Source organism: Chiloscyllium punctatum, chromosome 2 (genome assembly GCF_047496795.1).
Source record: "Chiloscyllium punctatum isolate Juve2018m chromosome 2, sChiPun1.3, whole genome shotgun sequence".
NCBI classification, from domain to species: domain Eukaryota; kingdom Metazoa; phylum Chordata; class Chondrichthyes; order Orectolobiformes; family Hemiscylliidae; genus Chiloscyllium; species Chiloscyllium punctatum.
Window position 1 is genome coordinate 6,337,784 of NC_092740.1, and position 17,454 is coordinate 6,355,237.

Genomic DNA, 17,454 nt, shown 5'->3' on the forward strand with positions numbered 1-17,454 from the left:
GAGTTAGCACCACTCTCCACCCCGAACGCCATAGCCCCAAGTTGGCCCCACCATTCACCCCTAACCCCATATGCCCCCAGTTGGCCCCAATCTCCACCCCATACCCTATAGTCCCCAGTTAGCCCCACTCTCCACCCTAACCCCATAGTGCCCAGTTAGCCCCACTCTCCACCCCTAACCCCATAGTGCCCAGTTAGCCCCAATCTCCACCCCAACCCTATATTCCCCAGTTAGCCCCACTCTCCACCCCTAACCCCATAGTCCCCAGTTAGACCCACTTTCCACCCCTAACCGCATAGTCCCCCCCCAGTTAGCCCCACTCTCCACCCCAACCCCATAGCCCTGCATTTAGCCCCAATCTCCATCCCTAACCCCATAGTCCCCAGTGAGCCCCACTCTCCACCCCTAATCCGATAGTCCCCACTTAGCTGCACTCTCTACCCCCATCCCAATGGTCCCCAGTTAGTCCCACTCTCCACCCTGAACCCCATAGTCCCCAGAAAGCCCCACTCTCCACCCTAACCCCATACTCCCCAGATAGCCCCAATCTCCACCCCAACCCTATATTCCCCAGTTAGCCCCACTCTCCACCCCTAACCCAATATCCCCCAGTTAGCCCCAATCTCCACTCCTAGACCCATAGTCCCCAGTTAGCCCCAATCTCCACATCTAACCCCATGTCCCCCAGTTAGCCCCACTCTCCAACCGTAGCCCCATAGTCCCCAGTTAGCCCCAATCTCCACCTCTAACCCCATAGTCCCCAGTTAGGCCCACTCTGCACCCCTAACCCCATACTCCCCAGTTAGCCCAACTCTCCACCCCAACCCCATACTTCCCAGTTAGCCCCACTCTCCACCCCTAACCCCATACTCCCCAGTTAGCCTCACTCTCTACCCCTAACCCCATACTCCCCAGTTAGCCCCAATCTCCACCCCTAACCCTATACTCCCCGGTTAGCCCCACTCTCCATCACAAACCCCATACACCCAGTTAGGCCCACTCTCCACCCCTCACCCCATACTCCCCAGTTAGCCCCACTCTCCAATCTAACTCCATATTCCCCAGTTAGCCCAACTCTCCACCCAAACCCCATATCCCCCAGTTAGCCCCACTCTCCACCCACAACCCCAATACACCCAGTTAGCCCCACTCTCCACCCCGAACCACATAGTCCCCAGTTAGCCCCACTCTCTACCCCTAACCCCATACTCCCCAGTTAGCCCCACTCTCTACCCCTAACCCCATACTCCTCAGTTAGCCCCACTCTCCACCCCTAACCCCATACTCCTCAGTTAGCCCCACTCTCTACCCCTAACCCAATACTCCCCAGTTAGCCCCACTCTCCACCTCTAACCCCATAGCCCCCATTTAGCCCCACTCTGCATCCCAACCCCATTGTCCCCCGAGTTAGCACCACTCTCCACCCCTAACCCCATAGCCCCCAGTTGGCCACACTATCCACCCCTAACCCCATATGCCCCCAGTTGGCCCCAATCTCCAACCTAACCCCATAGTCCCCAGTTAGTCCCACTCTCCATCCCTAACCGCATACTCCCCAGTTAGCTCCACTCTCCACCCCTAGCCCCATAGTCCCGAGTTAGCCCCACTTTCAACCCCTAACTCCATACACCCCAGTTAGTCCCACTCTCCACCCCTAACCCAATACTCCCCAGTTAGCCCCACTCTCCATCCCCAACCCCATAGCCCCTAGTTAGGCCCACTCTCCACCCCTAACCCCATACCTCCCATTTAGCCCCACTCTCCATCCCTAACCCCATAGTCCCCCGAGTTAGTACCACTCTCCACCCCTAACCCCATAGCCCACAGTATCCACCCCTAACCCCATATGCCCCCCGTTAGCCTCACTCTCCACCCTAACCCCATAGTCCACAGTTAGCCCCACTCTCCATCCTAACCCCATCGCACCCAGTTACCCCACTCTCCACCCCTAACTCCATAGCCATCAGTTAGCCCCACTCTCCACCCCTAACCCCATAGCCCCCCCAGTTAGTCCCACACTCCACCCCAACCCCATAGCCCTGCATTTAGCCCCACTCTCCACCCCTAACCCCATAGTCCCCACTTAGCTGCACTCTCTACCCCCATCCCCATGGTCCCCAGTTAGTCCCACTCTCTACCCTGAACCCCATATCCTCCCAGTTAGCCCCACACTCTACCCCTAACTCCATAGACCCCAGATAGCCTCATTCACCACCCCTAACACCATAGCCCCCCAGTTGGCCCCACTCTCCACCCCAAACCCCATACTCCTGAGTTAGCCCCACTCTCCATCCCGAACCCCATACACCCAGTTAGGCCCACTCTCCACCCCTAATCCCATACTCCCCAGTTAGGCCCACTCTCCACCCCTAATCCCATACTCCCCAGTTAGCCCCACTCTCCAATCTAACCTCATATTCCCCAGTTACCCCACTCTCCAAGCCTAACCACATACTCCCCAGTTAGCCCCACTCTCCACCCCTAACCCAGTACTCCCCAATTAGCCCCACTCTTCACCCCTATCCCCATACGCCCCAGTCAGCCCCACTCTCCATCCCTAACCCCATTGCCACCCAAGTTAGCACCACTCTCTACCCCGAACCCCATAGCACCAGTTGGCCCCACTATCCACCTCTACCCCATATGGCCCCAGTTGTCCCCAATCTCCACCCCATACCCTATAGTCCCCAGTTAGCCCGAGTCTCCACCCAAACCCCATAGTCCCCATTTAGCCCCACTCTCCACCCCTAACAGCTTAGTCCCCAGTTAGCCCCACTCTCCACCCATAACCCCATAGTGCCCAGTTAGCCCCACTCTCCACCCCTAACCCCATAGTGCCCAGTTAGCCCCACTCTCCACCCCTAACCCCATATCCCCCAGTTAGCCCCACTCTCCACCCCTAACCCCGTAGTCCCCAGTTAGCCCCACTCTCCACCCCTAACCCCATATCCTCCCAGTTAGCCCCACTCTCCACCCCTAACCCCATAGGCCCCAGTTAGCCCCACTCTCCACCCTTAACCCCATACTCCCCAGTTAGCCCCAATCTCCACCCCAGCCCCATAACCCCCAGTTAGCCCCAATCTCCACCCCTAGCCCCATAGTCCCCAGTTAGCCCCAATCTCCACCCCTAGCCCCATAGTCCCCAGTTAGCCCCAATCTCCACCCCTAACCCCATACTCCCCAGTTAGCCCCAATCTCCACCCCAGCCCCATAACCCCCAGTTAGCTCCACTCTCCATCCCTAACCCCATTGTCCCCCGAGTTAGCACCACTCTCCACCCCGAACCCCAAAGCCCCCAGTTGACCCCACTTTCCACCACTACCCCATATGGCCCCAGTTGGCCCCAATCTCCACCCCATACCCTATAGTGTCCAGTTAGCCTGAGTCTCCATCCTAACCCCATACCCCCCCAGTTAGCCCCAATCTCCACCCCTAGCCCCATAGTCCCCAGTTAGCCCCATTCTCCACACCTAACCCCATATCCCCCAGTTAGCCACACTCTTCACCCGTAGCCCTATAGTCCCCAGTTAGCCCCAATCTCCACCCCAAACCCATAGTCCCCAGTTAGCCCCAATCTCCACACCTAACCCCATATCCCCCAGTGAGCCCTCTCTCCACCCCTAACCCCATAATCCTGAGTTAGCCCCACTGTCCACCCCACCCCCATTGATTCCAGTTAGTCCCACTCTCCACCCCAACCCCATTCTCCGCAGTTAGCCCCAATCTCCACCCCTAAACCGATATCCCCCCAGTGAGCCCCACTCTCCACCCCTAACCCAATAGTCCCCACTTAGCTGCACTCTCTACCCCCATCCCCATGGTCCCCAGTTAGTCCCACTCTCCACCCTGAACCCCATATCCTCCCAGTTAGCCCCACACTCCACCCCTAACCCCATACTCCCCAGTTAGCCTCACTCTCCACCCCTAACCCCATACTCCCCAGTTAGCCCCAATCTCCACCCCTAAACCGATATCCCCCCAGTGAGCCCCACTCTCCACCCCTAACCCAATAGTCCCCACTTAGCTGCACTCTCTACCCCCATCCCCATGGTCCCCAGTTAGTCCCACTCTCCACCCTGAACCCCATATCCTCCCAGTTAACCTCACTCTCCACCCGTAACCCCATACGCCCCAGTTAGCCCCACTCTCCACACCTAACCCCATACTCCCAAGTTAGCCCCACTCTGCATCCCTAACCCCATTGTCCCCTGAGTTAGTCCCACTCTCCACCCCTAACTCCAAAGCCCCCAGTTAGTCCCACTCTCCATCCCTAAGCCCATATTCCCCCAGTTGGCCCGGCTCTCCACCCCTAACCCCATAGCCCCTCAGTTAGCCCCACTCTCCATTCCTAAACCCATAACCCCCCCAGTTAGTCCCAATCCCCACTCCTAACCCCATAGCCCCCCCAGTTATCCCCACTCTCCATCCCTAACCCCATAGTCCCCAGTTAATCCCACTCTCCACCCCTAAACCCATCGCCTCTAGTTAGTCCCACTTTCCACCCCTAACCCCATTTCCCCCAGTTAGTTGCATTCTCCACCCCAACTCTATATCCGCCAGTCAGCCCTACTCTCCACTCCTATCCCTATCGCCTCTAAATAGCCCCACTCTCCATCCCTAACCCCATTGTCCCCAGTTAGCCCCATTCTCCACCCCTAACCCCATATCCCCCCAGTTAACCCCACTCTCCACCCCTAACTCCAAAGCCCCCAGTTAGTCCCACTCTCCATCCCTAAGCCCAAATTCCCCCAGTTGGCCCAGCTCTCCACCCCTAACCCCATAGCACGTCCAGTTAGCCCCACTCTCCACCCCTAACCCCATAGTCCCCAGTTAGCCCCACTCTCCACTCTTAATCCCATAGTCCCCAGTTAGTCCCACTCTCTATCCCTAACCCCATAGCCCACAATTAGCCCAATTCTCCACTCCTAACCCCATTGCCTCCCATTAACCCCACTCTCCACCCCTAACCCCATCACTTCCAGTTAGCCTCACTCTCCACCCCTAACCCCATAGCCACCCAGTTAGCCTCACTCTCCACCCCAACCCCATAGGCCCCTCCAGTTAGCCCCAATCTCCATCCCTAACCCCATATCTCCCAGTTATCGACACTCTCCACCCCTAAACCCATATCCCCCAGTTAGCCCCACTCTCCATCCCTAACCCCATAGCCCTCAGTTAGCCCAACTCTCCACCCCCACCCCCATCGCCTCCAGTTAGCCCCACTCTCCACCCCACCCCCATCGCCTCCAGTTAGCCCCACTCTCCATCCCTAACCCCATCGCCTCCAGTTAGTCCCACTCTCCACCCCTAACCCCATTTCCCCCAGTTAGCCCCACTCTCCACCCTACCCCCATTGCCTCAAGTTAGCCCCACTCTCCACCCCTAACCTCATATCCCCCCAGTTAGCCACACTCTCCAGCCCTAACGTCATATCCCCCCAGTTAGTTCCACTCTCCATCCCTAACCCCATCGCCTCCAGTTAGTCCCACTCTCCACCCCTAACCCCATATCGCCACAGTTAGCCGCACTCTCCAGCCCTAACCCCATAGCCCCCTCAGTTAGTCCCACTCTCCACCCCTAACCCCATATCCCCCCAGTTAGCCGCACTCTCCACCCCTAACCCCATAGCCTGCTTAATTAATCAGTTTCAAATGACATTTCCAGCTCTCTATTGAAACCCCGTATGGATTTGCCTCCACCACTCTCCAGACAGTACATTCCAAATCCCAACAATTGAGTAAAGTAGTTTGTGCTTATCTCACTCTCTGGCTCTCTTGCTGACAGTCTTGAAGTTGTGACCCCCTAGTTCCTGACATACCAACTAATAACAGCAGAAAATCCTCCTTTACCCCATCAAAATTGTTGATAATTTTGAACAAATCAATAAGACCAGCTCTTAAATCTTTTCTGCTCTCAGGCGAATAAGCCCAATTTCTCTAATCTTTTCCTGCATCTAAAATCCCTCATTCCTCCTGTCAATCCTGTCAAGTCTCCTTTACAGTCTGCCCAGGGCTTTAACATCCCTCAGTAAGATGTCTAGAACTGAGCACAGTTCTCCAAATGCGCCTTCCCTTTTAGGATCCCCTCACTGATTCCTCCCATAGATTGGCAGTTCACCCTCTTTAGTGATATTCATCCCCCACCTCTTTAAAAAAATGCTCCAGAGGCTTCTTATAAACCCCACGGCTACACTCTCCACTCATTCCCTGACTCTGTAACCACATTGTGCTGATCTTCCCTGGACCACTGGGTGTTCCCAATCAATCCGCTCTTGGAAGTTAAGCTTGATTATTTCCTCACATCTTTGGTAACTCACTGCTCTGCCGGGGTGACTGGGATCTGCCCCTTCATCTTGTTTCCTCGGTCAGTGTAATGATCGCCCCGGTACAGGTTTCGGGAGTCTCTGATGGCCCAGTAGGAGAGATCCCAACAGACGCTTGACGGTCCTTTCCTTTCTTTAAATTATTCAGGGCTACGGTGGACAATGACCCCCCTTGGAGCAGAGCCAAGAGAGCCGTGAATACTCCTGCTGCAATCGCCTGTGAACTCTCACCTTGGGGTCAATGGTCATCCTGTCAGCCATGCCAAGGCCTGAGGGTAAGAAAGAGCCATTGCCTTTACAACCTGCAGCACCAGGGGCCCGGGTTCGATTCCCACATCAGCCGACTGTGCGGAGTTTCCACATTCTCCCCATGTCCAAAGATGTGCAGGTTAGGTGAATTGGCCATGCTAAATTGCCCATAGTGTTCAGGGATGTGTAGGCTAGGTGCATTAGTCAGGGGTAAATGTAGAGTAATAGGGTAGGGGGAATGGGTCTGGGTGGGTTACTCTTCGGAGTGTTGGTGTGGACTGGTTGGGCTGAAGGGCCTGTTTCCACACTGTGGGGATTCTGTACCATTCTATAAATAGATGCTGCTATCTACATGAATCTGGACCTCACATTGGATTTGTGTATAAATTCATTCTCAAGCTGTGAGGGTCATTGGTTCATGTTACATTTACTGCCTGTCCCTAGTTGCCCCTTGAGGGGGTGAGCTGCCTTCTTGACCCGCTGCAGTCCATGTGCTGTAGGGTGACCCACAATGCCCTGAGGGAGGGAATTCCAGGATTCTGACCCCGGGACACTGAAGGAACGGTGATATATTTCCAGGTCAGGATGGTGAGGGGCTTGGAGGGGAACTTGCAGGGGGTGGTGTTCCCATGTATTCACCGTCATAGTCCTTCCAGACAGAAGTGGCTTATAAGGTGCTGTGAAATAACCCAAAGCAATTCACTCCTGTGCCTTGATGCTAGTGTTTATAACAACAACTTGCATTTATGCAGCACTTTTAATGTGGAGAATATTCCTGAAGTACTTTCAGACAATCTGAATGTTCTCTGTTTCCTGTACAGTATCGATCCAGGAAGATTGTCCGGTTCGGGCAGTTTGGGGGCAGGACGTGTACAGATATATTGTCCACTGAGGAAACCTGTCCACTCACTGGGAACTGTGAAGAGCCACCAGTCAACTGTGGAAACAACTTCCAATGTGAAAACGGTAATTGGCTTTTTTCTCCATGTCTGTGTTAGTGTGTGTGGGACAGAGAGAAGGAGGGGGAGAGAGAGAGAGAAAGGAGGAGGAGAGAGAGAGGGAGGGGTAGTGAGAAAGTGGAATAAAGGGAGAGGGGGCAGAAGGGAGACAGAGATGGAGGGGGAGAGAGAGGGAGAGAGAACATGTTTAGAGTTTTTGTGTGTGTGTGGATGTGTGGGTATGTGGGTGTGTGTGTGGGGGGGGTGTTTATGTGGGTTTGTGTGTGTGTGTGTGAGAATGTGTGGGTGTGTGTGTGGGGGGTGTTTATGTGGGTTTGTGTGTGTGTGTGTGTGTGTGTGTGGATGTGTGGGTGTGTTTGAGTGTGTGTGTGTGGGTGCGTATGTGGGTGGGTGTGTGTGTGTGTGTGTGTGGGTGTACGTGGGTGTATGTGTGTGGGTTTGTTTCAGGTTTCCAGCATCTGCAAGATTTCCCCGTCACCCTCGATCCCCTTCCTGATTAAAACTCTCTCTGTCTCAGCCTTGAATGACCCAGCCCCGACAGCCCTCAGGGGGAAAGACTCCCACAGATTCACTCCCCTCCGAGAGAAGGCATTCCTCCTCATCCATGTCTTCAATGGGTGAGCCCTTATTCTGAGACGATTCCCTCTGGTCCTAGTCTCTCCCTCACAAGGGGGAACAACCTTCCCACATCTCCCCCTGTCACATCCCCTGAGAATCCTGTACGTTTCAGTAAGGCCACCTCTCATCCTTCTAAACCCCAATGAGCACCGGCCCAACCTCCTCAACCTCCCCTTATAGAACACTCCCTCCATCCTCGGGATCAGTCTAGTAAAGGTAAAGGTACCCTAATAACCCAATAGTGATTCCCAATCATGGCCAGTAAGCTAATGAGCCTGTTTTATATCTCCTTCCCTTTGTGAACAAGGGCCATTGCATTTATCGGTTTTCAAATCCTCTGAGTCAACTCCAATATCGAAAGATTCTTGGCAAATTGTCCATTATAACCATGGTCTCTGCAGCTAATTTTTTATATCTGAGGTTGCACATCATCAGCTGAAGGGGAGTTATTGACTTTAACCCCATTAGTGATAATTATTGTATTTAAAGTATTTATTCAACTCCATCGCCATTTCCTGGCTTCCCTGTCAGATTCACCCAGCCTCATTTCAATAACCTAAATTCATTGCAGCCTCACTCTTCCATTTCATATATTTAAAGAAGCTCTTACTGTCTGCTTTGATGTTACTTGCAAGTTTGCCCTCAAAGTTCATTTTCTCCCTCCATATTATTTTTTGTTTGTTTTTGGTTATTAAAATCCCAATCCTCTGGCTTACCACTTGCAGTTGACACATTTGTTTTCTCAATTTGACATATCCATTGGTTGGTTGGTTTATCCCCTTCCTAGGATCCTTCTTCCTCACTGGGATGTACTTTAGTTTTGAATCATAAACTTTATTTTTCAAAGGTTTGCCATGGCTCCTTAACCATTTTTTTCCACTAATGTCCTTTCCCTGTCTATTTCAGCCAGTTGTGCTCTCATTTCTACTTATTTACTCTTATTTAGGTTTAGCACAGTTGTTTCTGACAAACGTTTGTCACTCTCAAACTGAATACTAAGTTCCACCCTGTTATAGTCAGTGTTTTCTAAGGGAGCTTTTGCTCTTATTAAACCTGCCTCGTTACACATTAAGAATCAGCAGTGTTGCTATGGAATTGTCAGTGCTCTGATTGGCCATTGGAGATATAAAGGGGTGTGACCTTAACTAATATTTCTGTTGAGTGTGGGACCCACAAACAGCTGTGATGGTGTCACATCCTGAGTCTTCAGTTTCCTGTCACACTGACGTAAAATCTGGGCTATGAAACAGTCAATTACAGCCTTAATGATCCTCATAAGCACACAAAATAATGAAACACAGCAAACCTTTTATTAACTGGCCTGTGGGGCCAGGGGCATGCTAATGATCAAATATTCTGGATCATCAAGAGGTAGACATAACGACAGTAAATGCTGACCAAGCAAATCCTCGAGACATCAGCAGCCTCACAGCATCAACAGTAAGCAATAGCAATGTAATGCAGGGGATATACACATCACTGTTATATTTGACTTACAACATAAATACTCAGATCTCATGGTATTTGAGGGATTCTTTTTTGTTGGTTTATCAAGAGTGCTGTTGATAAAACAATTTCTACTGTAGTAAGACTGCCTCACTGTTTACAGGAATAATTTCTTACTATAACATAGAAACATAGGGAATAGGAGCAGGAGGAGGCCATTTAGCCCCTCGAGGCTGTTCTGCCGTTCATTATGATCATGGCTGATCACCCAACTCAGTCTGCTGTTCCTGCTTTCTCCCTCAGAGCCTTCCATCCCTTTAGCCCTGAGGACCGTGTCTAACTCCTTGAGAACATTCAATGTCTCGCCCTCAAACGTTTCCTGTAGCATAGAATCCCACAGGCCCCCCCACTCTCAGGGGGAAAACATTTCTCCTCAGCTGGTCTACCCTGTATCCTTCGACTGTGGCCTCTGGTTAGACATTGTGGCACCACGACCTGTGGAGAAAGGACAACAATGCTGCCAACAGCTGACCAAGATACAAGAATAATTTGTTGCTTATTTTAGACCGACACAGAGTCCATTGGCTGTTTTCAATGTGGTAAACCTCGATGACTCTTTGACTCTATAACTGAGACACACCAAGTTAAAAATCACACAACACCAGGTTATAGTCCAACAGGTTTATTTGGAAGCACTAGCTTTTGGAGCGTCGCTCCTTCATCAGGTGGTTGATGGACTTGTGCTTCCAAATAAACCCGGAGAAAGTGAGCACTGCAGATGTTGGAGATCAGAACCTAGATTAGAGTGGTGCTGGAAAAGCACAGCAGGTCAGGCAGCATCCGAGGAGCAGAAGAATCGATGTTTTGGGCATAAGACCTTCATCAGGAATGAAGGCCTTTCCTGATGAAGGGCTTTGCTTGAAACGTCGATTCTCCTGTTCCAAATGAACCTGTTGGTCTATAACCAGGTGTTGTATGATTTTTTAACTTTGTCCACCCGAGTCCAACAACAGCTCCTCCACGTTAAGGCACATCTGACATCTAGAGGTGGATTCGGAGATTGCAACCAGACTTTTCTCCATAGAGCCATAAACATTCCTGAAGAAGGGCTTATGCCCGAAATGTCGATACTCCTGCTCCTTGGATGCTGCCTGACCTGCTGCGCTTTTCCAGCAACACATTTTTCAGCTCCATAGAGTCACAGACATGTATAGGAAATAGACCCTTTGGTCCAACTCATCCATGCCGACCAAGTATCCCAAGTTAATCTAGTCCCATTTGTCAGCACTTCGCCCACATCCCTCCAAACCTTTCTAATTCATATACCCATCAAGATGCCTTTTAAATGCTATAATTGTGCCAGCCTCCACTACTTCCTCTGGCAGCTCATTCCATACACGCACCACCCTCTGTGTGAAAAAGTTGCTTTTTATATGTTTCCCTTCTCACCCTAAACCTATGTCCTCTAGTTCTGGACTCCTCAATCCTATTTACCCTATCCATGCCCCTCTATAAGATCACCCCTCAGCCTCTGACTCCAGGGAAAACAGCCCCAGCCTGTTCAGCCTCTCCCTATAGCTCAAATCCCCCAACCCCGGCAACAATCTTTTCTGAACCCTTTCAAATTTCACAACATCCTTCCTATAGCAGGGATACTAGAATTGAATGCAGTATTCCAAAAGTGGCCTAACCAATGTCTTGTACAGCCACAACATGACCCCCTAACTCTTATACTCAATACTCTGACCAATAAAGGAAAGCATACCAAACGCCTTCTTCACTATCCTATCTACCTGCGACTCCACTTTCAAGGAGCTATGAACCTGCACTCCAAGGTCTCTTTGTTCAGTAACACTCCCTAGGACCTTACCATTAAGTGTCTAGGTCCTGCCCTGATTTGCCTTTCCAAAATGCAGCACCTCGCATTTATCTAAATTAAACTCCATCTGCCACTCCTCAGCCCATTGGCCCATCTGATCAAGATCCCGTTGTAATCTGAGAGAGCCAAATTATAGAGGCTGCTGCATTCTGAATCAGTCTGTACTGTCGGTTTGTCTGAACGTATGGAGCAGTGATTTGTGTGTTGTTCTGTCTGCAGGACGCTGCATCCAAAGGAGGCTGAAGTGTAATGAAGATAACGACTGTGGTGATTTCAGCGATGAGGATGACTGTGAGTCGTTCAGATCCCCCTGTGCCAAAGTCTTGGAGCCTTTGGAAATAGGGCACACTGCAGGATCAGGGTGAGGAACAACACTGTGTCCATACACCAGGGCTCATGACACAGAGAGAGAGAGAGAGAGAGGCACGCAAAAACAGCCAGGCTACTGTGAGCTACACACAGAAAGGCAGGCAGTCCTGACAGAGAGAGACAGAGAGAGATGGAGAGAGACAGAGAGAGGAGAGAGGAGAGAGAGAGAGAGAGAGAGACAGAGAGAGATGGAAAGAGACAGAGAGAGACAGAGAGAGACAGAGAGAGGAGAGAGGAGAGAGAGAGAGAGAGAGAGAGAGAAGGAGAGACACAGAAAGAGAGAGAGAAGTCAAACATAGAGTCATGCAGTACAGAGGAGGCCCTTCCACCCATTGAGTCTGTGCTAAACTATCTACACGAGTCCCACTTGCCCAGACTAGGCACAAAGCCATGGATGTTGTGCTTATTAAAGACTGTGAGGTTTCACACCTCAGCTCCCCACCCAGGCAGTGTGTTCCAGACCCTCACCACCCTCTGGGTAAAAATGTCTTTCCTCAAATCCCTTCTAAATCTCCTGCCTTTCACTGGAAAATGATGTCCTTTGTTATTAGAAAATAGAACATAGAATAGAACAGAAAAGGAACGGGCCCTTTGATCCACAATGTTGTGCTTAACATGATGCCATATTAAACTAATCCCTTCTGCCTGCTCTTGGTCCATATCCCTCCACATTCATGGGCTTATCTAGAAGTCCCTTAAAAGTCCCTATCATATCTGCTTCCACCACCACCTCTAGCAGCATGTTCCAGACTCTTACCGCCCTCTGGGTAAAAAACGTGCCCCTCACATCTCCTTTGAATTTTCCCCCTCTCACCTTAAATGTGTGCCTCCTTTTATTAGACATTTCAAATCAGGGGAAAAGATTCTATGCCTCTCATAATTTTATAGACTTCTATCAGGTCTCCCCTCAGCCTCCGCTGCTCCAAGGAAGACAACCCGTGTTATTCTACCCTCTCCTTACAGCTCACACCCTCTAGTCCAGGTAGCATCCTGGTAAACCTCTTCTGAACCCTCTCCAAAGCCTCCACATCCTCCCTGTAATGTGGCGACCAGAACTGAACGCAAAACTTCAAGTGTGCCCTAACCAAAGTCTAATAAATCTGCAACATGACATCCTGGCTCTTGTACTCAATTCCCCAGCCAATAAAGGCAAGTATGCCATACGCCTTCTTTACCACCCTATCTACCTGTGAGGCCACTTTCAGGGAGCTATGGACTTGGACCTCAAGATCCCTTTGTACATCAATGCTGTTCAGGGTCCTGCCATCAAATGTAAAGGAAACGTATACAGTTAATCTCCCAAAGTGCAGCACCTCACACTTACCTGGATTAAACTCCATCTGTCATTTCTTTGCCCATAGGTGCAACTGATCGACATCTCACTGTATCCTCTGATAACCTCTTACACTACCCACCACTGCACTGATCTTTATATCATCTACAAACTTACTAATCTACCCAACTACACTTTCATCCAAGTCATTTATATATATCATTTATATACATTCTCCATGGCCCTCATAACCATAAACACCTCTACCTGGTCCCCCCTCAGCCTCCTCTGCTCCAAAGAAAACAACCTGAGCTTATCCAGCCTCTCTTCATCACTAACCTGCTCCATCCCAGGCATCAACCTGGTGAATCCCCTCTACACCCCCTCCAGTGCAATCTGAAGACAAAGAGAGAGAGAGAGAGAGAGAGACAGAGAGAGACAGAGGGACATAAATCATTAGGTGTAATTAGTAAATCTGTGGATGACACACAGATTGTCGGAACTGTGGACAATAAGAAGGATTGTCGGAGGATACAGCAGCATATGGATGGGCTGGGCATTGGGCAGAGAAATGGCAAATGGAGTTTAACCAGAAAAAATGCGAGGTGATGCATTTTGGAAGGTCTAATGCAGGAGGGAAGTACACAGCAAATGGCAGAACCTTTGTAGCATTAACATACAGAGGGATCTGGGCATACAGGTCTACACTTCCCCGAAAGTGGCCACACATGTGGCTAAGTTGGTCAAGAAGGCATGTGGCATGCTGGTCTTCATCTGTCAGGGCATTGAGTATAAGACTTGGCAAGTCATGTTGCAGCTGTAGGGAACTTTCTTGAGGCCACATGTGGAATATTAAATGCGGTCTGGTTGCCCCATGAGCAGAAGGATGTGTAAGCTCTGGAGAAGGTACAGAGACAGTTTACCGGGATGTTACCTGGTTTGAAGTGTATTAGCTATGAGGAGAGTTTGGACAAACTTTTTCGCTTAAATGTTGAAGTCTGAGGGGAGACCTGATCGATGTTTACAAAATTATGAGAGGTATGAATAGAACAGATAGTCAGAGACTTTTTCCCAGGGTAGAAATGTCAATTACTTGGGGACATAGTTTTAAGGTAAATGGGAGGGGGGGTAGTTTAAGGGAGATGTGTGAGGCAAGTTTCTTTACACAGAGAGTGGTTAGTGCCTGGAATACTCTGCCAGAGGAGGTGATAGAGGCAGGTACATCTACAATAGCAATCTTTAAGAGACATCTTGACTGATATATGAAAAGGCTGGGAATAGAGGGATAAGGACAGGCTTTTAGTTTCAAAAGGCATCACATGTCAGTGCAATCTTGATGGGCTGAAGGGTCTGCTCCTGTGTTGGAATGTATTTTGTCCTTTGAGTGAGAGACAGAGAGAGAGAGAGAGAGAGACAGGCAGAGAGACAAGCAGACGGACAGGTGGGCGGACGGGCAGGTGGACGGATGGACAGACGGACAGACAGACGGACGGGCGGACGGGCGGGCGGATGGGCAGACCGTCCCTGGGCATGTACCGTCCCACAGGCGGGACAGACCCAGCAGAGAGGGGGTGGCACAGTGGGATACAGTCAGGAGGGAGTTACTCTGGAAGGCTTCAACACTGACTCCGGACCCGTGAAGTCTCATGGCTTCAGGTTAAACATGGGAAAGGAAACCTCCTGCTGATTACCACAGACCATCCTCCCTTGGCCGACGAATCAGTATCCTCCATATTGATCAACACTTGGGGGAAGCACTGAGAGTGGCAAGGACACAGGATTTCAATGTCCACCTGTCTTGGTAACCAATGGATTAGATGGCAGCTTTGCAGTCCTGTCACATCCAGTGGGGAATGGGAGCAAACAAGACAGTTTGGAAAGAGAGGGTGACACGGAGGGATGTTCTTTCAGAAAAAGATACTGCAACAATCTGAATAGAGAGAGGACTTCATGTGAAGGGGATGGAGAGTGGAAGGGAGGAAGGACAGAGAGAGAGAGAGAGAGAGAGAGAGAGGAAAGGCGGAGTGGATTGAGGAAGGGATGAAAGGACCACAGAGGGAGTGAGGGAGGAGACAGAAGGATAGGAGAGTCAAGATTAGAGTGTTGCTGGAAAAGCACAGCAGGCCAGGCAGCTTCCAAGGTGCAGGAAAATCGACGTTTCGAGCAAAAGTCCTTCATCAGGAATTCCTGACGCTGCTCGGACGCTGCCTGACCTGTTGTGTTTTTCCAGCGCCACTCTAGTCTTGACTCTAATCGCTCGCATCTGGAGTACCCACTTCCACCTAGAAGAAGGAGAGGTGAGACAGGAATGGAGGAGAGCCAGCCATTAGCACCTAGGGAGGGGCTGATTGGTGCTGAATGACCAAGTTGGGCCTTGCCTTTTTAGGCTGATCATCTTCGGGATGGAGCCGCGGAAAAGCCCATTCAACAACAGATTCTACAATGGCCTATGTGAAAATGCCTTTGACAGCAACAGGAGGACTCGTTTCCGTATCCCATGGAATATTGGCTTTTTCTCCTTCCAGGTAAGGGTCAGCTGTTTCTTTTATTCATTCACAGGATGAGGGTGTCACTGGCCAGGCCAACATTTACTCCCCATCCCTAATTGCCCAGGGGGCAGTTAACAGTCAACCACATTGCTGTGGGTCTGGAGTCACATGTAGGCCCGACCAGGTAAGAATGGCAGAGTCTTTTCTTAAAGGGCATTAGTGAACCTGTGGGGAAGGCCGTGTTACAAATGAGGAATGGCTTTATCCTCAGTGGGATTGCCGTGTGTCTATCATGTGAAAGGGATTAATGGAGTCTCCCTGCGGGGTGAGGGGTCCATGTAGACACTGACAGGGGAGGGGGGAGGGTGCCTTTGTGAAGCCATCTGTCCTTGGGTGACATCGGACTACGGAGTGGGGTTTGAGGGCTTTGTGAAGCAGGGGCCGAGTATAGGGGAGAAAAATCCCCTCGTGTTTTCTCAACACGGATTTGATCTTTACCTGAATTGACCTTTGCTGGGTTTACAGGGAGACACTGGGGAATGGGACAAGGTGAATAATCTTGTTATGAGCCAGTGACACACATCCATGCTATATCCGCGCTGTACTCTAAGATCGTATTCTTGAGTTGTTTGATTCTATTCACTTAGACACAAGCTACACAAGCCTTCACAACTGAGGTATACGAGAGTTCGACTGAAGTTGTCACAAAGATCATGGAAGAGAGCACAAGTGGTTTCAACGTTGGACTCTCTCTGACCACCAAGTCTAATAAGGTCGATGCTACTGCTGGCGTTGGCTTCAATCTCAACAAGTCACGAAATCTTGAAGTTCTACTAAGTCACAATCAGTCCCAGGTAGAGTCCCTGATCAGCCTGCCACTTGGAATGGGGAGACAGAACCAAACCAAGAGAATTGGGAACAGCACAGAGAGAGAGAGAGAGAGAGATGGTGACCTCCTTAGCTAAGGAAGGAGGGTCTAGTGATGGAGGGTATGCAACAAAGATTTGGTTCCTGGAGTGGGAGGACTGACATCTGAAGGCAGACTGGATCAGTTTGGACCGTATTCATGTAATACAGGCAGACCAGGGTGGTAGCACAGACAGACACACTGTTGTGGACATGTGGATGGTGGGAATCGTTGTACTGGCTGGAGAGCCAGGAAAGGGTGGATGAGAGGGAGAGAGAGACAAACAGATAGATGAGGAGAGACAAAGTCTGTTGAAATGAGAGAAAATGGGTGGAGAAAAAGCAATTGGTGGAGTTAGAAACAGAGGCGGGGAGAGTTAGGGAGTGTGAAACAGGAGAGAGAGGGAGAGTGTGAGGGGAAACGGCTGCTCCAGACAGACTGACAACACACTGATCAATCAGAGGAGGAACTAACAGAGGAAACGAGAGTGAGGGAGCCCACAGAGAGAGGACCTAGCAATGCAGCCGAAGAAGGGGTAGGTAGAGTCTGGGGACCGTGGAGGGAGAGGGGTGGATGGGAATAGATGAACGATTAACATTATGACAATCACTGAATCACAGAGCTGTTATAATGCAGACAAAGGCCATTTGGCCCCTTAATGTCTGTCCAGGTTCTATCCCCTAATGCCAATTTCCTGGCTTTTTTTCCACATCCCTGTACACTATTTATATCCAAAAGAAATCCAGTTTTCCCTTAGATGCCTCAGTTGAACCTGTTCCACACCCTAACTACTCACTGAGTGATAAAGATTTTCCCCTGGCTTTGTTTGCACATCACTTTGAATCAACGCACCTCTCATTCTTGATCCTTTTATGAGCTGGAATAGTGTCTTATGATCTATTCTGTCCAGCCTCCACTCATGACGTTGAAACCTCTATCGGAT

General features: G+C 50.4%; 1 protein-coding gene across 1 annotated transcript in view; it reads left to right on the forward strand.

Moving 5' to 3' along the window:
* c9 (complement component 9) overlaps positions 1–17,454 on the forward strand; it is a 51,930-nt gene that overhangs the window by 4,489 nt on the left and 29,987 nt on the right. Inside the window, 5 exon segments of the mRNA XM_072593069.1 lie at positions 6,471–6,597; positions 7,393–7,537; positions 11,693–11,834; positions 15,502–15,640; positions 16,252–16,458. Of these exon segments, the coding sequence (XP_072449170.1) occupies positions 6,471–6,597; positions 7,393–7,537; positions 11,693–11,834; positions 15,502–15,640; positions 16,252–16,458 (760 nt within the window).